This window comes from Enhydra lutris, unplaced genomic scaffold (assembly GCF_002288905.1).
Source record: "Enhydra lutris kenyoni isolate GAN:26980312 unplaced genomic scaffold, ASM228890v2 scaffoldscaffold1, whole genome shotgun sequence".
Lineage (NCBI taxonomy): Eukaryota > Metazoa > Chordata > Mammalia > Carnivora > Mustelidae > Enhydra > Enhydra lutris.
Genome location: NW_019154085.1, coordinates 69,230,142 through 69,255,423, shown reverse-complemented (window position 1 = coordinate 69,255,423; position 25,282 = coordinate 69,230,142). Strand labels below are relative to the sequence as shown.

The following is a 25,282-nucleotide window of genomic DNA, read 5'->3' as shown; positions in this document are numbered from 1 at the left end:
ATCACAGTGAGCATCAGGAACAGCTCTGAGCAAGGAGCCTGAGGGTCCCCACCAAGCCAGCAGTCTGCAGGTGGAAAGTGTGCAGAGATAAGAGACAAGGGGAAATCTGAAAAGGTGACGAACAGCAGGGCGAGGGAAGATGCAGGAGTCATCACATTTCTTTTGAGTCAAAAGCACAGAGTAGTACCTAAGAGACTGTGTTCAGGTGACTGACTTCCTGGGTTTGAATCTTGGTTCCCCTAATTTCTAGGCTGTTACCTGGGGCAAGTTGTTTAACGAGTCAGGGCCTCACTTCCTTCTCTGGAAAACAAGAACAGTAATAGGAACTATAGGGTGTTGTGAGGAATAAAGGAGGAAATAAATACCTATTAAGTGCTTAGAACACCACCCTGCACATGACAGATATCCAGAAATGCTTGCTTGGTCTCAGTTCCATTAAGAAACTGAAGCATCTTACGAGAATAAAAAACTCACCTCTCACCTTGACCCTCTGAACTCCAGGAGAAAACTGACTCTGTGAGAGAGGGAAAGGTGGGTAGTCCCAACAAGGTTGAAAGGCACAGGTCCCAGGCAGTTTTTTAATGGAACTTTCTATGCAGTGATTCACAGAAAAAGTATCTATGGGTTAAGCAGGACTTGGGTACTGGCCTGAGACTCTAACCATCCATAACAATGGGAATAACATTGGCAACTATAGTCCAAATTCCAAATGCCCACTTTACCAACAGTCTTTAGGATACTTTTCCATTTTTTGGTGGTTGGTTGCCCATAACTCCAATATGCACATATGTTCCTATAAAATTTAAATCTCAAATTTAGGGTGTCATAAATGTTTCTCACATTTGAAGTGTGTTACATATGAAAAAGGCTCAGAAGCACTGTCTTAAACATGGTATTTGGCTGAAGGATATTGTCCCTCTAACTGATTCAAAAATTTCTCTTGATAATTCTTTATGACATACAGTTCACCAATTCTCTTCCTGTAGTTTTTATATGAACCCTGAATACACAGAAAGAAAACTTGGGCCATTTTCTTACTGAGGCTGGAAGGTGGTGTTTAGGGGCTGTCCTTTTGAGATTCAAGGTTCTTGGCTCCAAACAGGAAAGTTCTGTACGTTTGGACCTCATGAAATAAGGATGAGCAAGGGTCACTGCAGATGTGAAAGGGGAGTCTAGGTCCAATTTTAAATATTCACAAATGTTATTGGGGGAAAGGAGACAAAATGAGTTCTATCTACTAGGATGTTAAGCTCCTCAGAGGTCATTAATGAAGATCAAGCAAGCACGTTCCACACTTTAGAAAGAAAATATATTATTGGCCCTTCCACATTTGATAAGATGAGGCAGAGAAACAGTGAGAGAGAGAGAGAGAGAGATTTACAGGGATTGCATCAACTGCATTTCCCCTGTTGCACTGCAGAGCCTACAAGGCTGACGAGGGGACCACGTCTACAACAAAGAGAAGTGAGGATACCAGATGGAGGAAGGATCTGAGGAGAAACCTAGAAAAACTTGAGTCTCTGTCCCCTCTGCTCACATTTCAATTTATATGACAGAATTTATCACATTGCAATTGAGTCGTTTGCATTTCCCAATAGATAGCAAGCTCCTGGAAGGCAGGCATCGTGTTCTTGCACTTCATGTTCCAACACCTGTCACCATACTCAAACCACAGAAGACATGCAGTATGTATGTTTGTTGAAGAACTTAATAAAAGAATTCAACAAACACTTGTCAAACCCCTTCCTATAAATCCTACTTAAGAAAAGAAAAGAAAAGAATACGGTATCTTACCTGGTGACTGCTGGTTTCAGACACTTTGACATCCAAAGACCCTGCCAGGACAGCATACCAGTTTGTTCCAATATCACCCTGGCGAAATACTGAAAAAGAAACAGTAAGGTAAATATACCAAATATAAGCTGGTTTTACCATATGACCACTGGTTATTGTAAGCATGTAAGCATGTAATTCTGGCCAATGAAACAGGAAGTCTACTGGGAGACTTCTGAAAACAGACACAAGAAGAAATAGACCTTCAGCAGGATAGCTTTGTATCGTCATGTGATGGGGCTCAGGGTAGATTACTCCAAAATATTCCAAAGTGGCATATTGATCATTTTGAATCAAAGTTACTTGAGAAACAGCCAGTGCAAGGACACTCTGACTCTCCTCTCTGACCCCTAGGAAACAGGAAGTAAGTCTCCCATGCGAAAGGAACACTTGCTGCACCAAGACGTAGATATCATTATCACAAGACATAGAGAATTCAGGACTGAGAAGCTATATAAGCAAACTCTGCTTATTTCTTCACTACTTAGTACCTAAGTCTAAGTTTCTTTGTCTTGTTGGTTTTCCACAAACTTACTGTTTATTTATCTAAAAAGCATATAAACAGCCTGTCTTGGTCACTTCTTAGGTCCCGTAAGTATGAAACCACCATAATGTATGAAATTTAATTTGATATTTTTTCTCCCATTAATCTGTCTTATGTCAGTTTATTAGTCCAGTCAAAAGAACCATGAGGGGTAGGTGGGAATTTTCCCCTCCCAACACATGTAATGCCTCTAATTGCTATACCTGTCTTAGAATCACTTGGGTCAAGTCTGAGAGCAAAAGCCAAGACCTGAGGATGCATAGCAAAACATATACAAAAACAAAATGGAGAGAAATGTGATCTTGGTAATGTCTTCAAGTCATTTAATTAAGAACTCTGAAGCCATTCTATCTCAAGACTTCTTGAATATGAGTAATAGACTTTTCCCTCCTTTTAGAAGTAATAGATATCAAGCCAGTTAGATGGGAGCTTTCTGTTACTGCATCATAAAAGTTTCCCAACAGATGGAAAAGCATTATTTTTTAATAAGAAAATAATTTTTTTGGTAATGCAGCTGCCACCCTCTTGTTTTCTTTCCCTGCCCCTTATTCCCACCTGAAATAAATATCACTCAGGTTAATTCAAGACATTACTATTAACATTCATTAAGAGTCCTTTATCTTTATTTAACATCCTACAAATTCACATATTCCTTGGGGTAAAGAAAATAACTATTTGAGTTTCTAAGGATTTAGCTGAATATATGAATCAGTACATCCTTCCAGTTCCATCCTCCAGGCTATCCTGGAAGAACATTTACTTGCTGTGAACAAAGTCAAGGAAATAGCCTACATGGAACTGAATAAACAAAGTAAGGGAAATGTCAACCTAATACTTTTGGTTGAAGCTCAAACATTTGGCACATAAATACTCCATGTACTATCTATCCCTATGGGATAACTACAAATGATCACAAACCATACGTGAAAATACACCCCTGGAGTTGCATTTCTTACATGTTATTCCTTTTTCCAGATTCTCATAATAACCACATAAACAAATCTGATGAAGGAGATTTGGGTGAAATTTCTCAAAAGCTTTAACTTCTTTCAGCCTTGTGAAGATTATATCCACATCTTCACTGGATCGTTCCAATGGTCTATAAAGGGGAGAAAAGGCAGAAAAAGCTGTATCAATAAGGATTTACTTCAGTCAACATGCATTATGTTAATTAGATTCAAATTTATGCAGCCATCCCAATTGCAAGTATTTCACTGCAAACATTTATACACCTATCCCCATCACAGGTATTTCCAGGCTTTTGTCAACCATTCATCTTAAGTCACAATTATTGCAGATGGTGTGATACTCTGATTTATAGTAAGGAATGCATATTTGGTCTCAAGTCAGATTTGATCAAACAAATCAAACAGATACACAGCTCCTAAAACTCTTGTGATTTCCTATATAAAAGCCATAGGGGCATCTTTTGTTACTGTAGTTGATCTTTTGTCCTTAATTCCTGAAGTGTTTCAGAGACATAAAGGTAGAATGGGTGTCTTGCTATTCATAAAAAGACCCTCTCTTTACAACTGCATTTATGTTACTAAGGTAATTTTTGGAAAACCGCTAAGTAACCTAAGGATGGAGGCTTGTTGTCAAGGGAACCAACCATGTGATTAGAGGGTTAGAACTTTCAGCCCCTCTTCTTAACCTCTGGGGAGAAGTCTGGAGATTGAGTCAATCACTGAAGGCCTATGATTTAATCAACTATGCCTATATAATGAAGCCTCCATAAAAATTCCTCAACTGTGGGGTTCAGAGAACTTGCAGTTGGTAAACATGTAAAGATTTGGGGAGCATGGCATGCTGAGAAAGAGCATGAAAACTCTGTGCTTCATCCCATACCTTGCCCTGTGCATCTCTTCTGTCTGGCTGTTCCTAAATTATATCCTTTTATTAAAAAAAAAAAAAAAACTTGCAATCTAGTAAACTGCTGTCTGTGAGCCACTCTAGCAAATTAAACCTGAGGAAGAGGTGGTTAGGAATCTCTTTGATTCACAGCCCACTGATCAGAAGCACAGGTGACAATCTGGATTTGTGATTGGCATCTGAGGTGTGTCCAATAGGACAGTCTTGTGGGACTGAGCCCGTAACCTGTGGGATCTGATGTTATCGCTAGGTAGACTGTGTCAGAATGGAATGGAATTGAGTTGAGTTGAACTATAAAAGACCCAGCCAGTGTCTCAGAATTGCTTGGTGTGGAAAACTCACAGGTCAGTGTCAGAGTGTTGGGTTACCACAGTAGTGGAGAGAGTGAAGGAAACATAGGTGGAGTGTTTCCTCTGCAGATGGCTAAAGCAGGAATCAGCCTCCAAGTTATGAGTTCAAGTACAGTTCAAGCTTTTGGGTGTTGCTTAACCCATTAGAAGCACCCCGATGTGATAAGATATATGAAAATTTATGTTTTACTTAAAATTGAAGTCACAAACACAAATGCCTGAAGTGGTCAATCAGATAAATCAAGTGGGCAAAAAGAAGCAAATATAAGGGGGGAAATCTCTCTTACATGAAAACAATGGTGAAAGCACAAAGACAAATAAGAGCTGATACTGAGCCCCAATGTGAGCAATACCAGAGGGAATGGTGGGGAGCAGAGTTAACTGCAAAGATGGGACTGTATAAAATGAGCAGGTTTTTCCTTATTACTGCTTTTCTGTGGAAACATGGGCCCAGATGTTGTCGTATCTTCCAATCATTTAAGGAAAGATATCTAGATCTTTGTTTACATTTCTTAAACATTGTGTAGTTCACACATATAATATCTATGGACTAGATCACACATGTTGCTCACCATTTTGTATTCTCTGGATTAAGATGAACCAAAGAACCAAACAAATATGGGATAGTTTTGCAGATTATATAAACTATTTCCTTTCTTTCCTTTGCTCAGTTTTCCAAGTCTATTTCTTCAATATGCTTTGCAGGATCATATGGTGTTCCTTGACAGATATTTCACAGTACACAGAAATATCCAGTCTCATGTACTCCAGAGCCTTCTGGGATCAGAATAAATGAGCTGGTCAAGGATGTGACTGAGACAGTAATTCTCACTAAATACCCATGTGCTTCCCTGAATTTACCATCTTCCCTTGCAGTTATGTTGGAGTCATGCTGTGGCTAGTGGGCTGTGAACAAAACTAGAATGTATCACTTCTGAGATGAGATTGTTAAAAGCCATGGGATGTCTTCTGTGTCAGCCACAACTTTGCAGTGTTATGGGTTGAATTGCATCCCTTTTATAAAACATGTTCAAGTCCTAACATCTGATACCTGTGAGTGTGACCTTATTTGGAAATAAGATCTTTGGAGATATAATCAACTTAATATGAGGTCATACTGATTAGGGTGGGCCATAATCTAAGGACTGCTGTTCTTATGAAAAGAAGGAAATTGAGACACAGAGACATGGGGAAGATGGCCATGTGAAGGTAGAGGCAGAAATAGAAATGATGCATCTACAAACCAACGGATTCTAAGGACTGATGGCAACTACCAGAAGCTAGAAAGAAGCAAGGAAGTGTCCTCCTCTAGAACCTTCAGAACATGGCCCTGCTGATACCTTGATTTTGGACTTTTGGTCTCCCAAACGGTGAGAGAATATATTTCTATTTTTTTAAGATTTTTTAAAAATTTATTTATTTGACAGACAACGATTACAAGTAGGTAGAGAGGCAGGCAGAGAGAGAGGGGGAGACAGGCTTCCCTCTGAGCAGAGAGCCTGATGTGGGGCTCGATCCCAGGACCCTGGGATCATGACCCGAGCTGAAGGCAGAGGCTTTAACCCACTGAGCCACCCAGGTGCCCCTATATTTCTATTTTTTAAACCCATCTGGCTTATGGTATCTTGTTTGTGAGTCTTAGGAAATTAATACAGAAGACCTGTGTTTCAGATGCTATAGCCCCAAGATGGAGACTGTGCAAGTGACAAATACAACTCCATTGTGTGAAACTACTGAGATTTGGGGTGTGTGTATGTGTGTGTGTGTGTGTGTGTGTGTGTGTGTGTGTTGGGTTGGCGGATTGTTACCACAGTGTCACTAACACAGAGATCAGGACTGGATGTGCCAGGGTCCCAAGAACTTGGGACATTGTAGGAGGAAGACAGATCCCACCATGAGAGAGGGCCATTTCTGGAGGACATGAGCAGATAACCTGTCACTAAAGGGAAGACCTGAACTCATGAAAGCTTACTTAAGAGGCTTTTCACCTACCTCCATGACACTTTCAGGTCCAAGAAAATTAGACTCAAAGAGTATGCCTACAACTAGCCTCCCAATAACCTCTACTCAAAGGACTTGGATCCTGTTCCCCAGGGAGGAGGAGGAGAAATCCTGACACATTATTGTCCAGTTCATGAGATAGCCAAGTTCCTGGAAGAAGTGCAAGGTTTTCAGACTTCACCAGGGAAGGTATAGCAGCACAAGAGGACCAGTGCCTCCTTCCACCTATTGGCCCTTTGTGAGGGCTTTATCAACTCCCTACCAAAAGGTATGATCCCAAAGTGAAGGGGCTTTGAAGCAGGAGCTAGAACGTCAGCAGTTAATCAAGGGGGTACAAATGACTTTCAGCAAGTGTCCTTGTGTGCCCAGTAAGAATGCATTTCCCATGCAGTGAGGGCAACAGCAACCGGCAGAGGCACCCCCTGGTGAGGAGTCATGCCAGCTTCGTGGGAAGCAGTGTTGGCACCAGCAGGGAGTCACACCCAGTCACAGCAAGCAGCTGTGTGCCCTCCACAGGCTGCTGCCACAGCAGGACTGGCACTAGCCTGCAGGCCCAAAGCAATGACAGCATTCAAACAACCACAGGAGGAACACAAGAATCAGATGAGCTAGAAATGGACGCGGCATTGGTAGGGTAGATTCCACTTAGTTACAGAGGAGAAAAGACAAGTGGAGATTAGAATCTATCTTCTGTTAAGAAGAAAACAAGCATCCCATTCTGTGCATTCTCCCTAGAATGTACCCCATATCAGGAAGGCAGACCAGGACAGGAAAGCACATTTTGGGGCCAGCATCCCTCAGAAGAAATAGAAAGCAGCAGAAGAAAAACTTATGTACTTCCATACAGTCCAAAACAAGCACAAAAGAACTTCAAGATTCATAACCAGATTGTGTAAGGTCAAGTGATCAAAGACACTTGAAAAGCCAAAGTTAATTTGAAATAACCAGAACAACTTTGAAAACTCTCTTCCTGATATTTTCTTTAGGCTGCCCCAAATTAGGTCCTAATGATGTCATCCACTGTTTACACATTTAAGCCTCAAAAACAATGAAAAGCAATGTTTTATCTGTCATTGCTTTTACTGGGTACTTCGTGGAATGCAGAAAACTGCATTCAGCTATGAACTAACATCTTTACTATCCCACTTCTGTAAACTACCACTGGTGGGAATCCTTCTGTTGTCCCTCTTCTCTTGTGAATCCATAATTTCCTAATGCCACATGGATTCTCCTCTCTGCAGAGGTCATGCGTGGCACTTCTTTACAGATCTAACAGTACCCAGTAGAGGGTCACGCCTAAACAAGTCGCTGGTGTGTGGTGATGTTATAGGGTGACATCAAACTAACTCTTCTTCTCTCCTACATTTGCTACCGCATGTGCACTCCTCTTCGCATGCATGGAGCTGCTCATCCTCACCCCCACACATCCAGGTAATTCTACCTGCTCAATGCCTTTCAAATCCATCCCCCTGTCTGAGCTTCTTCTGCTACTGCCCCAGCTGAGAGTGCATGAAGGGCACATGAAGCTGGTGCTGGGTGGGATATTAAGCTGAACAACATGACAGCCCCTTCCTAGGAGGTTGGAGAGCTTGGTTCCATCTAGTAGCCAGCACAGGTATTTTAAGAAGGATAATGGCAGGGTTGGATGTGCATTTGAAAAGATCATCTTGACAAGTCAAGGCAGATGTGAGGGAGTAAAGACCAGCAGGTAAGAGATCAGTTAGGAAGCTCTTGCTTTTAAAATGATGATGTGGGCTTCTCTAATTATAACTCACTCTAGGATGGTTTCCATTCCCTTAATAACTGTGTACAGCTGTGCCCCCAAGTAGAACTAAGTCTAAGCTCCAAGTTCAAGAAGTTCTTTTGCTTAGCCTGGCATGTGACACCCAGGGCCCACTTTTTTTAAATCTTAAAAAAAAAAAATACCCCCCCATACACACCTCACTTTTGAAACATGCTCTAATAAGAGTCTTCTTCTTACAGAAGAAGACAGTGTGGTAGACAGGAATGTAGGGTGACACCCCGTGACCTACATCCTTGTACAGTCCCCCTGAGTGTGGGCAGGAGCTGTAATTAGCTTGTGGTCAACAGAGCATGGCAAAAGTGTAAAGCTCTCACTCCCGCGATTCTGTTATGGTACATGGCAAAGGTAAAGAGATTTTGCAAATATAATGAAGGTCTCTAATCAGTGGGAGATTTTTCCCATTGGGCCTGACAGAATCAAGTGGATCATTTGAAAGAGGGTGGAAGAAGCGGGGTCTTCTTTTGCTGGCGGCCTGCAGGAAGGAAGCTGCCATGTTGGAGGAGAACGGCAAGGGGAAGAATATGGGAGGACCCTGGCTGGCAGCCAGCAAGAAAACAGGGATCTCCACCCTACAGCTGCAAGGAACTGAATTCTAGCAACAATATGTGTGCGTAAAAGATGTCCCCAAGCCCCGGAAAGAACACCACCAAGTCAGCACCTTGATTTCAGCCTTTAAGACCCTGAGCAGAGGATTCAGTTAAGCATGTCCTGGATCCTGCCCCATGGAAATGGCCAGATAATAATAAACGTATGCCGTTCTCAGTCACTAAGTTTGTGTGTTCCACCGCAATAAAGAAACAATACAGATAGGAAGTTATTTTCTCACTTTGATTCATTTCCTTAAGCCCAGTTTAGGGTTCACTTCCTTCATGGAGCTCTTCCTTACAACCTTGTCTCTCTTCTCTGAAATCCAATAGATAACATTGCTTCTTGGCCTCTTATTTCATGATGTTAATAGTTCACATTTTATGCATGTTAAATTTTGTCTTCTTGGAGATACTTCATTAATTTATTCATTCATTTGGGATATACTATTTGGTTCTCATCTTTTATAAACCACTGATCCACTGTTTTCCTACTTAGCTTTGGTATTTTTCTTCTGTGGTTCTTTGGTTCTTCCAGAATGAATTTCAGTCTGTCATTGAAACCTTCCTAAATCCAATAGCAAAGGTGAGAGAGATGTTAACCCACCTAAGTTAGCAAAAGGCACAACTAAAAGTATTTCTATTAAAATGTAATTATGTTAAGTACTGTATAAATTATAAAGGTTAATAATGTCTATTTAGCCATATCAAAAAATATTATTTTCCTTAGAATGTATTTATGATCCTGAGAGGAGTGGTTTTAACATAAAACATTTTATTACATCTAACTTTCAAATTAATGGCATTCAAATAAATAAGACTTCACAATGCAGTATGAACTATCAAAATCTATAGAATTTTAAATGACTCTCTACCAAACACATCCTTTTATGAATGCACATTTGCTTATTGCTTTCCTACTGTATATTAGATACCTTTCCCTGGAAGAACAAGTGTAACCAAGATACAGCCCTATCCACAAGAAGCTCACAGTCCACTGGGGGAGGGAGTCATCTAACCAAAATTGGAATACTGTATGGTAAGTACTGTAATGAGGGTGCCCATTATATTCTGATCTGGACCTTATTTTATGGCACAGAAAAGGCACACATGAGAACTACTGAAGTTGGGCGTGCAAGGGATAGTAAATGTTCTGGATTCCCAGTGCTGCCTCGATTCATTAGGCAGTGTGAAAGTTTAATATGCTCTTGAATATTAATACAGTCAATTTAGGATTATCTAGGCACTAATTAAAGCACAAAATAATAACACATAGACATTTGAGAAAAAATGTGCAATAACCATAAAATTAGCAAAAACATCTCCCCTTAAATGACTTCTATTGTTTGGCAATATGATAATCAATATTGGTAAACCCCTTGCCATGTGGAAGGCTACCTCCTTGTCAATCTGCTAAGTAAAACCCTCAGTGCTAACACTTGCAGAAGGTCTGGGGGACCTCCAGGAGAGCAGATTCCAACACCCAACAATCAGAACGGTGGGGGTGCAAAGTGTGGGAAGAGAGGAGGGAATGGGCGAGGCAGAGGCAGAACTGCTCTCTACCCAGCTGCCTTCCCACTATCATAAACAGAAGGCTCAGCCAAGAAACACTAATGTACTATAGAAGTATTGTCATCTTGTGGGAATGTATGGAATGCTTTCTTTCCTCAAATACTTTACTTGCATTTTTTTTTTTTAATTTCCAGATGTTTTGTGAAAATCAGTAAATGTATTTCAGAATATTGGGTGTAATGTTAACTAAATCCATTTGTATTAAAATGACTTCGTGGTTGGTTTTGACTCATTTTGTTTTAACAGTAACTTTGGGTTATAAAGAGCAGGTCCTCTCCCCTAATAAACTGTTAAATCCAAGATAACACCGTAATATTATAATTTTATAAATTATAAAATGCTGCAGAAGCTATCATTATTATTAGTATCATCATCTTCATCATTATCATTATTAGTCTCAAAAACCTTTTAAAAAAAAGTATTTAATGAAAACAAGGAATAAGTACTTAAAAACATGTACTATTATTCTCATGTGCCTTTTGAAGCCTTTATAGATAGATGTGCATGTGTGTTTTTCTTTTTCTCTCTTATTATAACAACCATAGGATCTCAAACACCTTGTGCTTGACAATCTTATCTTTTTGTAACACAATTTACTTTACAAAGGGCTTTGAAAATTTTCATCATCACAGCCCCGTTAGATGAAGCAGGTATTATGAACCATATTTTACCAGCAAAAACATTTGACATGGAGGTGAGATGAGTATTAGTATACTAAAATCATGTGTATTTATACTGCTGATGATAACACGGATATATCAAAAGTCTTTGAAACTCAAGATGTTTACCACTTATCATGTTATCATTTTAATTATATGATTATTAACCACTTAGAATACTGAAAGGTTTACTCTTTACTAATTACAAGTTTCACTGACAATGTCAACAAAATTCAGAAAGAAGTTGTTGAAAATACATTCAATCTGCAAATATTTACTTAGTATATGAGAGGAGAATAAGGCGCTCAAGGCATTGACTCCTGCCCCAAGGAAGTTAAAATTGAATTAGGAAGATTTGTACACATACATCAATTACCAAGGTGAAACATGGTAAGAAACACAATTAAAATAGGAAAGAAGGGAATGGGAATTCTGAAGAGGAACATCACTTCTGAAATAGCACATTTCTGAAGTCATAAGTAAGTTGATTCAGGTTCTAACCCTTTACTGTACACAAGCAAATAGAAATGCATCTGTTATATAAGTGAGAAAAGGCTGTATGCTAACTGAGCATGCTTTTTAAATCCTTTAAAAATACTCAGCGTATAAACTTGCGTTTGAGATTGTCAGTGGTTTTTTTGTTGGTAATGTGTGTTCTCTCTCGAATTTTCTAATGTGTGCTGTGAATAACCCAAGAAGACCAGTTCCTTTTGGGTTCCTTATTTGATTTACTTTTTACTTAATTATATATTACTTAAGTACATTCTAACATTGCAGATATTACCATAAGTGGGTAAAAGTAAAATTGGTCTTCTGAAAATGTGTCCTGTGCTCTTAAGTTCCACAAATACAAAGTACATTCATTTTCATAGAAACTCAGTATCATTTCTAAACCAGAAGTGTTTTTTCTTGCGCTAACAATGGTATAAGAAGGAAAAGTAAAGGAGTTTTTTTTTCTGCTTAAAAATATATAGTTATTGGATTTCTAGCTACATTAAAAATAAAGTATGGTTTCAAACTGGAAAAAAAAAAAGAAGTGATAGCTTGAGAAGACATCATTGAAGGACGAGAGCTCTACAAAGACTTAATGCAGACATTATTGTATATTCTTCCTAAAATCAGTCCTTTCCTAAATTTGTCTTTTTATGACTACAGACCCATCACTGTTCATTTAGTCCTAAAAATGTAGTGTATAGCTACAGCTCCTCCCCCTGGAGATCGGCTGAATGACTCTTCTCCCTATGAGTTTCTTACTCACCAACCCCTCACCACACACACACACACACACACACACACACACACACAGGCACATGCACACAGGGACACAAACATACAGAGATGCATACACACACACAAATGTGCACATACACATACACAAACACAACACATACATGCTTACAAGGATTGTTTGTTGACCAAATTTACTTAGACTTCTGAATCTTTTCTTAGGTCCATCTGTGCCCTTCCTTATGAAATGCAGTTTTAGCAAGAATCCTGCTAAGTTCATGTAACAACAGAACCTCCCACCCTCCATATCTGACCACTTTGACATAGGCTCTGGTTTCTCATCCTGCCGCATCCCCCAGGTGATATTTGATCAACCTTGTCTTCAGCAAGAATCCTGTTAGGTCAGTTTAGCCCAATCCCCCCCTTACACCTGATGTTTCCTCTTAGTAATGTTCTACCCCATGACCACCCCCTGCCCTGCTCCTTGTATCCTGAGCTATACTCAGAGTAGAACCTAATCTCTCACTCCAACTGTAAAATCCTATTGTCCTGTATAGAGTCTGCTTACCATCTTTAACAAGTACCCGTGAAAATGTCTTTTTCTTTAAACATAGACACACACACACACACACACACACACACACACACATCCCTTGACTCAATCAATGGCCGAAATCCTCTCTAGGCTCCTGATTCAGCCCGTGTTCAGGGTGATTCTCAAGCAAATCCCCTTGATGGATCCTGAGACCCAGGAGCAACTACAGCTTTTTATCCTCACAGCTAAGACTGACTGTCACAAGGCACACCAAGACCTCTGTGACCCTTCCAAAATATGGCCCGCACATCCGCCTTCAGGGAGCAGAGCACGTGAAGTCTGCAAATTCCTGGCCTTCATGCTTCCCTGGCTAGAAATCAGGTCTGCTTGCTTTTATGTCTTTATGAAAGAGTAAAGTGAAAACTGCCCCCTTGGTATCCCAAAGAAGAGAGTTGTGCCTGCAGGTCGCTCTGGACTACCATTTTGGCCCTAGCAGAGAAATACGAGGGGTCAGAATACCGCCACCTCGCTTTCGCAGACGACCACGCTGTCATCTGTCCCATGGTGTTAGATGCCAGGTCTGGGGCCTGGGACTATTCAGACAGTTGAAAGAGCCTACCTTCAGGCAGAGGGCAGGGACAACCCCGCTAACATCTGAATAATGCCCACCCTGCTGTTGTTAGTGAGAAGGGAAAGAGAGAAACCTTTTAGATGAGGCTTAGTGTGCTGCCATTTGTCTTATTACAATTAAAATGAAAATATAAAATCAAAGTACAGGCTTGTCCAATTGTAACAGACCCTTTTAAAAAATTTTCTCTGATAGTACCTGAGCATCTAAACTCAGTACAGGATCTTCATGCTGGGCCTAAGTCTCTCTACAACACACCCCCAGCCGGAGGTCCAGGACCCCAGCCAAATTGCCTACTAGACCCCAAAGAGCACATAAAGTTTTCATAATTTTCCCTAAGCAATACACCTGCTCTACCGGCATTAAGTTAAAAATAATTTCTTTTGGCTACTTAAATTTTTTAAAATGGCTTCTAGCGTGACTCAGATAACTGATGCTTCTTTAAAATGCTTTCCAGGTAAGTTTGAACTGATGACTTTTTTTCTTCTATGTAATTGTCACCATAGTAAGCAGGGCTCTCAAAAATCACTCCACATACCTAGTGCTATACTCAAATTTGAGACAACTCTGTTCAGAAAACTGCCACTGGTATAATTAAATATTTGGAGAGCTCTCAGGGCTTTGGGTCATGAGGATTAGAAAATAGGAATCTCTTGAATCAGAGCCTTCTGATAATCTTCCTTTCTTAGTGCTCTCTATTTCTGGGCAACCAGAAGGACACCCTTGAAGGAGAAAGAAAGGAAGAATATGGAGGATGGGGGCAGAGGCTAGGAGGACTTTAGTTTACCTAAGAAGAGTGATTCTCAATCTTTCATCCCTCCCAACCCGCCTGAGGCATAGGATACAAGGCCCAGGAGAAGCATTGGAGAGAAGCACATTTTTAGCAGGGAGGTTTTGTTTTGTTTTGTTTTCAAAGATTTAGCAGGGAGGGTTTTCTTTTTTAAAGATTTTTTTTAAAGATTTTATTTATTTATTTATTTGAGAGACACAGAGAGAGAGACAGAGAGCATAAGTAAGGAGGACTGGGAGAAGGAAGCTCCCCAACAATCAGGGAGCCCAAGGAAGGGGCTCAATCCCAGGATCCTGACCTGAGTGGAAGACAGATGCCTAACCAACTGAGCCGCTCAGGCGTTGCCTCCCACTTTTAAAATATTTTATTTAGCAGGGAGTTTTGAAAACACATCCTCTTGCTGGATCAGCTGGTTGGAAATCTCTGGCTTTAAAAGAGAAGTGGGTATGGTACTACAATAGTGGATAGTCTGGCCCCCAAGCTTGATACCTCTTTCCTTTGGAACCTCCTCTTCAACTACTACTCCCCTCTAAATCCCTTCTCCAGACCCACAGGTGTGTGTCTTTGCTGCACCTTGAAGGCCATGGACCACCTCAGAGCTTTTGCGATGGCTATTCCTTCTGCCAGGGTTGCTCTGTCCCCAGATCCTGGTGTGACTCACCTCTCACCTACTGCCAGCCTGAGGACCAATTCTCTTCTCAGTGAGCCTGCCCTGGCTGCCCACTTTAACTCAGCTCTCTCAGCAGTTCCTGACCCACTTTCTTTTTTTTCTACAATACCTGACCCAAGATTCTTTTTTTTTCTATAGCACTGGACACTTCCTAACATAGTATTTATAGTAACAATAATTATTTATTTGGGTGATTGCCTCCACTAGAATGTAAGCTCCAGGAAGGCAGGGATTTTTTTCTGTTTGGATTACTGCTATAGCTCCAGTACCTTGAACAGTATCTAGTATAGAGTAGCTGCCCAATGAACATTGCTGAAGAATAAATATACTTTTGTGCTTGTTGTATTTGTACACGTGAGCGGATTATTATTAAAAGTTAATACTATTTTAAAGGAAATTAGATCACTTTTTGGATAAGAAACTGTCTCACAAAGTTTTTGCTGTTTTCTACCACACTTAGCAGATCAGAGTAATAATGAATCCTCAGACTGCTGGTGTTCTCAGTGAAAGAAAGCACAAAGAATCACTTCAATAACACACGAAGATTTCTTAGAGGATCCATTTATATTTTTCCTCATGTGAACCCCTGCTAATTTTCATGACCAATTAAGGAAACCTAAATATTCACAAATGTAATATTACTCAGCCTTTTCTGAAGGTAAAAACTACATGGGAAATGGAAATAAGACAGTTCTCAAGCTGTATCCCAGAAACAAAGAGAACAGATACCATTTTCAAACGAGATGCTCTCAGAGAACACTGAATTAGGCCCAAATTCAAAATTGTTCTAAACTAGAATACACAATATAGCACCAACAACTACAAGGGAGTTTATTATTCTTACATGGAGATACTCAGGCTGTTGTGGTAACTAATATCTCCTGCCCCACCATACTTGTAATGGATATAAGTATATTTAAATTAGGGGAGGTGGGCCTATATCTTACCTTAATTGATAAATAGTAGATAGGAATAAAAAAAAATTGGTATGTAGACCCATTGGATGAAGACAGGTCTCTACATCGGTGATGAGATTCTGAAGGCTTAAGTGGTCAGTTCTCATAAGGAAGACTAGAAAACAGAATTCCAGGGCTTTCAGCAAAGAACTCAAGACAGAACAACGAGCTTAGCATGTCAAGGTAGATACGTACCATTTTGACCTAAAACCAACAGGGTTTTTTTGGTTTTGTTTTTGTTTTTTAAAGATTTTATTTATTTATTCAACAGACAGAGATCACAAGTAGGCAGAGAGGCAGGCAGAGAGAGAAAGGGAAACAGGCTCCTCGCTGAGCAGAGAGCCTGATATGGGGCTTGATCCCAGGACCCTGGGATCATGACCGGAGCTGAAGGCATAGGCTATAACCCACTGAGCCAACCAGGTGCCCCAAACCAACGGGTTTTAAGCCAACAAAGAAAGCCCTGTAGGTGTCTTTATTTTTATTTTTTTTTAAGATTTTATTTATTTATTTGAGAGAGAGAGCATGAACAGGGTGAAAGGCAGAGGGAGAAGAAGACTCCCAGCTGAGCAGGAAGCCTGATGCAGGGCTCGATTCTGGAACACTGGGATCATGACCTAGACCAAAGGCAGACGCTTAACTGACTGAGCCACCCAGGCGCCCCACCCTATAGGTGTCTTTAGTTCACTAGCAAAATCATCTCTATATTTGATGCTATAGATGAGTCATTTCATGATATAGAATGACAATTTATACTTTTAAAAAAGTAAATGTCTTATTTGTTAAAAAAAAACTACTGTCTCAATATAAAAAGAAGAGAACTTCTATTTTTCTATTATGATGGAGTAACTGGTGCCAGACTAACCTTCCCACAGTAAACAACATAAAGTTGAAAAAAAGACATGAAGCAACTGTTTTCAGGTATCGGGCTAATGGTAACACATGACTATGATCCCAGAAAGAAGGGGAATACAAGTGGTAATCCACACAATAACTCTGAAGTTCTGTGTGGGTCACTTTCTGGAATACAGGCAAAGAAAGAGAACCCAATTAGAGCATAGCAGTCTCATGAGGCTGGTGGGGCAGCAATCAGAATTGATGGATGTTGATGTGGCTGGAATCTGCAGTGAAGTAAACCAAAGAGAAGGGAGCTGTTCATAGAAAGAGCTCCAAAATTCAGCATAGGGGTTTTCTTGAGTCAGTAACTGCAAATGTGCAGGTCAATACTCATGGAGAGGCCTGGTAGACAATAGTTCCTACGGAGTAGAAGCTGAATGGGGATATTGGAGGTCACACAGTGCTGAGAGATAGCAGCTCTGGCCAGCGAGGGTAGACAGATCTCACTGATCAGCCTGGACATTCAACTGAGACTCCAAAAAAGCCATTCTAGCCCAAGACCTAGACCAACAAGGCTCAAAAATAAGCTTTAATAAAAGGCTTTAAAGAAAGTAACAAATCTGAGACTTTCAGTATCAGAGCTCATAATCTCCAACATACAATCAGAAATCACTATACATGCAAGGAAACAAACCAAAAAAGTGACTCATAAGCAGAAAACATCAAGAGAAACAGACCCAGAGATGACCCAGACATGGTGAAAATAACAAACAAGAACTTTGAAACAACCATTATAAATATGAAAGGAGGAAAAAAATTCACTGGATGGGCTTAAGAGTATATTGGGCACTGCAGAAAAACAAAATGGTGAATCTTAAGGCAGGTGGTAGAAACTATCCCAACTAAAGCATGAAGAGAAAAAAAGGATAAAAAATAATAAAATGGAGATTCACTGAACTGTGGAAAAATATTAAGAGTTTAACCTACGTGTAATTGAAGTTTCAGAAAGAAAAAAGAGAGAAAATAGAAAAGAAAAAAATGAAGAAATAATAGCTGAAATTTTTTTCAATTAAAAGGGCAGTAAATATCTTTAAGGAGCCTGAAATGTTATGAAGCAAAATTTCTACTTTATAATTATGGTGTGTTAAAGATGGCCACACATGCTTTGCCATTATCTCTATCAAGAATTAGGACTTATTTGCCCTCCTAATGGCTCCAGGCTGACTGTGACCAAAAGAATGTGGTGGAAGTGTTATCATGTCACTTACATTAAGCATTACCACTAACAAGCTGTACTACCTTAAGCAGTTACTTAACCTCTCTACTTTTGGCTTCCTTCTATCCAAAAGGGAGCCATGAGGCTAAATTATCTCTCTGATTCTGTCCATCTTTAGAAAAGTCTAGAGAAATTATGTAGAGAGCCAACAAGTAAATAATAAATAAAAATAAATCACATACTTTGCATCTTAGAATCTAAATACCTTGACCAAATAGGACTGGGGCTTCCATATCTATGGCTAAGTCAAAGTACACTCAGGAATTTGGTTGCAATAATGTTTTCTATATGGTATAGCTATGGCCTATAAACTAGAGATTATGTAGTATAGGGTCCTGTCAGCTAATATTGTGTCATACCCACCCAATCTAAGACACCTTATTTCTATAGTTCCAACCCCATGAATACTAGGGAAAATAGATGCCTTGAATTTCATTCTTTTTGGAAATAGGTTGTGGTACCCTTTCAGAGTGTAAAATGGCAAGAGCAGTCCTCACCAATACAAATTTCCAGCACGCCTCACTGCAGAGGATGAAGTGCCCCAGGCAGCAACACGATTTGTGCCAAGGACATATGGCAGAGATTATGATTAGTCAGGGGTGAAGATTCAATTTGACAGTCTTTCTTTATAGTGTTAGTCATTCTGGTTTCCAAAGTGATCAGAATTAATAGTCCAAACCAGGTAGGCTGTTATCTAGAGTGCTGGTTTCATAAAAAGAAAGCCACCCTTGCATATAATTTCAGGTAAGTTTGAATGATTGCACCCAGTGATTATGACTACCCAGGCAATAAGATGCCTAGAGACAGAGTTCCCAAAGGGCCAGTGGCAGACTGATGCCTGTATCAGAGAGAGGCCTTGTGACAGTCATGTATAGTCCATTTAGTAACAGAATACTGTGACTCTCTGTCTACGCCTAACAAATAGATCTAGTTTGAGAGGTCATAACAGCCTTCCTAAATGCCAGAATCTGGTCCACCTCTTCTAGTCCTCCTATAAGGAATAGGGAGCCACTCCTCAGGGCCAGCAAGAATTAGATGCTCACACCCACACCAGTCCCAAGTCTCTGAGCAAGCAAAATAGGAATTACCTTTGTCTCACAGCTTTTCTTCACCCAAGCAAAGATAAAGAACATTATTAGAATTCTGAATTTCAGTCTCTAACCTCTTTTATTCAACAAGTCCACTGTGTGTGGACCAAGTGCAAAGCTTTTGAGAATTACAGGAAGAATGATACTTTGATTATGCCCTAAAGCAACTTCTGATCTATAAGGGGATCTAAGACCTCTGTCTAAATGATGCTAATGCAAGGATGAAAGCAGTCTTGTGGGTCCATATAAAGGTACACAGATATCTATATAAAAACTCCTGGGGACTGAGAGCTGGACAAGACACGAGCGAATAGAGAAGGCTTCACAGAGAATGTTTTTCTTCCAATTCTCAATTTTCCACAGCATTTTAGCTGAAAATTGAACTGGGTCATGGAAAGTGGACAGAAATTGTTTAAGTAAAAACATAAGGTAGGTTTCCAGGCAACAGGGTGATAAAGCATGAGCAAAGACATGGAGTAACAAATTACAGGTCAATAGTTGTCAGTAGTTTCAATGGTTTGAAGTTCCAATGGTTTCTGAAAGAGGAAAACTGAGAAATAAGATTGGAACCCTATGGGGCAGGGCTGGAAAGCCAGCTGGTAAGGGTACAGACTTTATTCTGCTAACCATGGGGGACCAGTGGAGATTTTAAAGACCCTGAAAAAACTAGAGCAATAATTTGGAAAATCTGTCTTCTCACAGGGAATGAACTGGAAGAGAAAGGGACAAAAGGTATAGAGACTAATTAGGACAGAGCCCTAGAGCTCCATATGTCATGTTCATTCAGGTGTGACAATAACTATAGCTCTCTTCTTCTCTCTCCATTGCCCACTTAGAAATAGTGTGGCACTAAGTCCAGTTTTCCCTGAAACAATCATTGCTCATACCTATAGTCCCAGTGAAATTGTTAATACTCCCCCATTCACTCTCGAAAGTATCCCAGTTTGGACAATAAGTTATACACGCACCTAACTTAGACAACCTCTCATTTGACCTTTCTGCAGGTGCTCTCCTATATATCAGGGAAGCACAGACAATTTGTATAATTCACAGTCTACTTCCTTCCTCACTCACCATTTGTCTCCCTCCCCATGTAACTAGGCAATCTTTATTCTTTTGGCTCTCAAGTGTCTGCTGCCTCATTCCACCAGTCCAGGATGGTAGAGTAGAGCAGAATGTAGTTCTGAGTGAAAAGGCACTGTTGTTGAGAGAAGGGAGGTTGGGAGAGCTAAGGAGACACACCAAGAGGACATAGGGACTCTCAGGGCTAAGGCAGGGAAAGATGGACGACAGAGCCCACCAGCTGTATGAGTAAGATTCCAGACCTTTGTCTTTTCTCATCTGCAAGTGTCAGTGGGCGTGTGAAGATGATGAAAGGGTACACAGAATGACTAAAAATATGGCTTAACTGCATGAAAGTAATCCTAATTATAGTCATTTACTTGAACATCACATGAACCATTTGTCCCCAATTACACTGCTGTCCAAGTACAGATATGTAAATCATGAAAGGTGTCAGATCATTTTTATTATGGTTTTATTTGATTATAATAGTAATTTTTCTATGTGTGTTTATAATTATGGTTTGTTATTCATGTGGCATGACCACTTGTTTACAACATTGATTCCTTCTCGTATTAATACATCATCTTCTACAGTAAAAAATCTGAGATCTTCAGACACCAATAAACTTTTGGGGGGAAAAAATACCACACCAATAGAAATGATCTTTGAAAAGCAATGTAAATGTGCAAAAAGTGACACTACATTTCTGGGTGGGCCAAGAATACTAAATGGAAAGGAGAACACTCTAGACATTCAGATGGAAGTCAATTTAATGAGTTTAACCCAAGAAAGAGATAAAGTGGTTATCGACATTTCCTGGAAGAGTTGGAAATATGCTCATTTCCTAAACAAATTCAGGAAGCAGGTGTTTAAGACAAATTAGTAATCCTGGCTTTATAATCCAACTAGTACAAATAAGCAAAAAACACAAAATGCTTTGGTAAGAAAATAAACTTGACTCTTCTCCCAGATCATGGGCAATTTTGGAATAGGGACCACATATCTGACACTCTGGTTGCTTAGCAGAGTCCTGGCACACAATAGGCGCTTGGTTATTCACATGGTCACTCAACAAATACAGTAGTATTGAGTGAATCCTTAACTCATTAAATCCATTTTATAATGAATATTGAAATGATTTTTTAGTCTATTTTAAATATGTTGATTTTTTTAGTCTCTGAATTCAAAAATTCTCTTTGTATCAGTGTCTAAATTTCAACGGTTATTAGTTTCTCTTGGATGGACAACATTTTTTATTTTTCCTTGAGAAACACATTTTTCTTCATAGATTAAGTGTACACTTTTATTTAACCCTCACCCTAGGCCGCTCTATTGTTTATGATATAACAACTGTACTTTTACCTCATTGTTAGGAGTCAACTTATGTGAAGGTACACGTAAATTAACGTTTTAAAAGTAACACTAAAAATAAAAAAGTTTTAAAAATAATACTTATTTCCCCTCTTAATTACAGAAATACACTGGGAAAAATATTAGGGGGAAAACTCACCCACAATTGTAACCTCCTCAAACATCCTCAATCTACTGCATATTTTCCAATCTTTATCTAGCAGGCTAGCTAGCAAAAATCTAAAACCTGTTTTACTTCTCACAAGTTGTACCAAACTATATATATATAACTCTGTAACCACTGAACATTTTACACTACAGCCTAACAGAGCCTTCCAACCTTTTTAAAAGTCATGGCACTCATAGAAAATGGCTGAGATGAACAGACACTTCTCCAAAGAAGACATACAAAAGGCTAACAGACACATGAAAAAATGTTCATCATCACTAGCCATCAGAGGGATTCAAATCAAAACCACATTGAGGGGCACCTGGGTGGCTCAGTGGGTTAAGCCTCTGCCTTCAGCTCAGGTCATGATCTCAGGGTCCTGGGATTGAGCCCCGCATCGGGCTCTCTGCTCGGCAGGGAGCCTGTTTCCCTTCCTCTCCCTCTGCCTACTTGTGATCTCTGTTAGGAAAAAACAAAACAAAACAAAACAAAACAAAACAAAACAAAAAAACCCACATTGTGATACCAACTTACACCAGTTAGAATGGTCAAAATTAACATGACAGTAAACAACGTGTGTTGCAGAGGATGTGGAGAAAGGGGAATCCTCTTACACTGTTGGTGGGAATGCAAGTTGGTACAGCCACTTTGGAAAACAGTGTGGAGATTCCTTAAGAAATTAAAAATAGAGCTTCCCTATGACTCTGCAATTTCACTACTGGGTATTTACCCCAAAGATACAGATGAAGTGAAAAGAAGGGCCATATGTACCCCAATGTTTATAGCAGCAATGGCCACAGTTGCCAAACTGTGGAAAGAACCAAGATGCCCTTCAATGGACGATTGGATAAGGAAGATGTGGTCCATATATACTATGGAGTATTATGCCTCCATCAGAAAGGATGAATACCCAACTTTTGTATCAACATGGACAGGACCAGAGGAGATTATGCTGAGTGAAATAAGTCAAGCAGAGAGAGTTAATTATCATACGCTTTCGTTTATTTGTGGAGCATAAGGAATAACAAAAGGACATGGGGAGATGGAGAGGAGAAGGGAGTTGGGGGAAATTGGAGGGAGAGACGAACCATGAGAGACTGTGGACTCTGAGAAACAAACTGACGGTTTTGGAGGGGAGGAGGGTGGGAGGTTGGGTGAGCCTGGTGATGGGTATTATGGAGGGCACTTATTGTATGAAGCACTGGGTGTGGTGCATAAGCAATGAATTCTGGAACACTGAAAAGAAATTAAAAAAATAAATAAAAATTAAAAAAAAAAAAAAGAAAAAAAAATGGCTGAGATAAACAGATCAATGTTCCCTAGCCACTGCTAATGCTCAGGCCACCTCAAAGGCTGAGGGAATCAATCTCTCAGGCCGAAGGACCAACACTTCGGTTGGGAAGTTTTGGTGTAAGGGACCAGTTCTGCAGGTGTGATTGTTCAGGAACCAATGGAGGAGTGACAGTAAATGGCAACAGTCTTCACCTTAGCATTCATCCAGTGCCTACTGTATGTCACCATGATACTCTCCTCAAGATGGGTACATTCAAATAAGGCAAACATAACACCATAGGCAAACAATAACACCATAGGCAAACAATTCAATACAATCTTGCATGCATTGTTTTGGAAAATAACAGTAAAAAGAGCATCTGCCATTTATTGTACTCTTATTAGAAGCCAACACTTGCTTTACATCAATTAACTCATTTAATCCTCATGATACTCTTTTAAGGTAGGTACTATTATCCTGCGGATGGGAAAACTGAGCCTGGAGGTATTGAGTAACTTTCTCCCAATCTGTCAGTCAGAAGAAGGAGCCAGAACTGGAACCTGGTCCACTGATTGTACTCCTACCCACCACATTTTCAATCAGATCCACCAGAGATGTGTGACTGCCCCAGGCAAGCTGACAACTGGGGGCCACTTCAGACATTCTCTGGCTATATTAATTCACTGTTTACTTAGCAGAAAGGCTGAGAACAGAATAGGGGAATACATAGGAAGACCAGGCATTGGCAACCCTTAGCTACTCCTGTGTTCCCTCAAGCAACTCGGCCATGGCCCAGCTCTGCATATCCTACTTAGTGAAAATGTAAGCCAACATCCAAACTAAGTGACTGTACGTACACATACCATGAATAATGCCAACAAAAACTAAACCTGCACTTAATTAGTACCACCTTCTTCAGAAGAGAGTTAAACTGTCTGTGGTTAGTCATGAGCACCTTACTAATCCACTCTCTCAGCACCTCATTATAGTGCATCTGCCAGTCCTAAACAGCATCCTTTGTATTAAGAGTGTGGTAAGTCTAGAGTCGCCAGGTTTTGCAAATACAAAACAGGACACCCACTTAAATTTGAATTTCAGATACAGAATGAATAATTTTTAGTATAATTATGTCCCATTGCAATAACCAGAACATATTTATATTTTAAAATTATTTGTCATTTTTCTGAAATTCAAATTTAATTGAGTGTCTTACATTTTATCTGGGAAACCTAGGTAAGCTCAATTTTCTCCACTTCTTATTTCTGTTGATGTTTCAGAACCTCTTCTAGATTGGTGCCCCATGACAACTGCCTTGAAGTCACACACAGGAAGTGGAAATAGAGATCCAAAGCCTGTGCTTCCCCACTGCTGTTTGTGCTTCTCAGGGAACATACTCATCATCCTTAGTGATATCCAGTACTGCCTGAGAATGAAAGGGCAGTCATGGGACAGAGGGAGCTTCTATTCAGAGCATAAATTTTACTGAAAGATTTTTGGGATTTAAAAAATTCATTTAAAATTTTAAAATTTCTGAGATTTGATTTTTTTAAAAGAACTTATCACATGAATATGCAGTCGACTTCTGGCTTTCCATCTTGGCCAATGTCAAGTTTCTTCCTGAAAACCAGTGGGTCATAAAAATTTTTACGTGTCAGTAAAAATACTGCACATTTGGTACTTTGATGTTATATGGGAATCCCCAGAATCAACTCTGCAGTGCAGAAACAGTGAGCAATGTCTTTGGCGAGAACTGATTATGCTATCGTCACCAGTGCGTACAGCTGGCACTCTTCCGCCTCAGTGTTCACGCCAGGAAGTGTGATTTCTTGATGAATCCATAGAAGCTTTTATTTTCCCCCTTTTGGCTGTAAAAAATCTACTGGCTTCCACAAACTAGTGCAACTTCCTACTGGAATTGCTTAAAATGTGATAAATAAAATGTTTTGTTTACAAATATGAGATTATAAATAGCTCCATTTTCTGTTTTAGTGAGTGTCCCCATAACAAAAGCAATCAAAATTAAGGTGGTTTTTTTTTTTGATAGATGTATTTTTCCTCTTTCCATCTTAAAATGACAATGCATGTCCTGTATGAATGACTATCTGTTGCTGCATTCACCCTCTAATGACCTTGAGCTCCCTGACTGAAATAGCTTCCAAGATTTCACCTGGTAGAAATTTAGACCCATCTGTTCACAAG

General features: G+C 39.8%; 1 protein-coding gene across 2 annotated transcripts in view; it reads right to left on the bottom strand.

Moving 5' to 3' along the window:
- Positions 1-25,282, bottom strand: part of LOC111158917 (Rap guanine nucleotide exchange factor 4) — a 296,800-nt gene that overhangs the window by 237,776 nt on the left and 33,742 nt on the right. For both annotated transcript variants that reach the window (XM_022521284.1, XM_022521347.1), the window contains exons 2-3: positions 3,334-3,476; positions 1,795-1,883 (exon numbers count right to left, since the gene is read on the bottom strand). In XM_022521284.1, the coding sequence (XP_022376992.1) occupies positions 1,795-1,883; positions 3,334-3,476 (232 nt within the window). The remainder of the gene's footprint in view (positions 1-1,794; positions 1,884-3,333; positions 3,477-25,282) is intronic.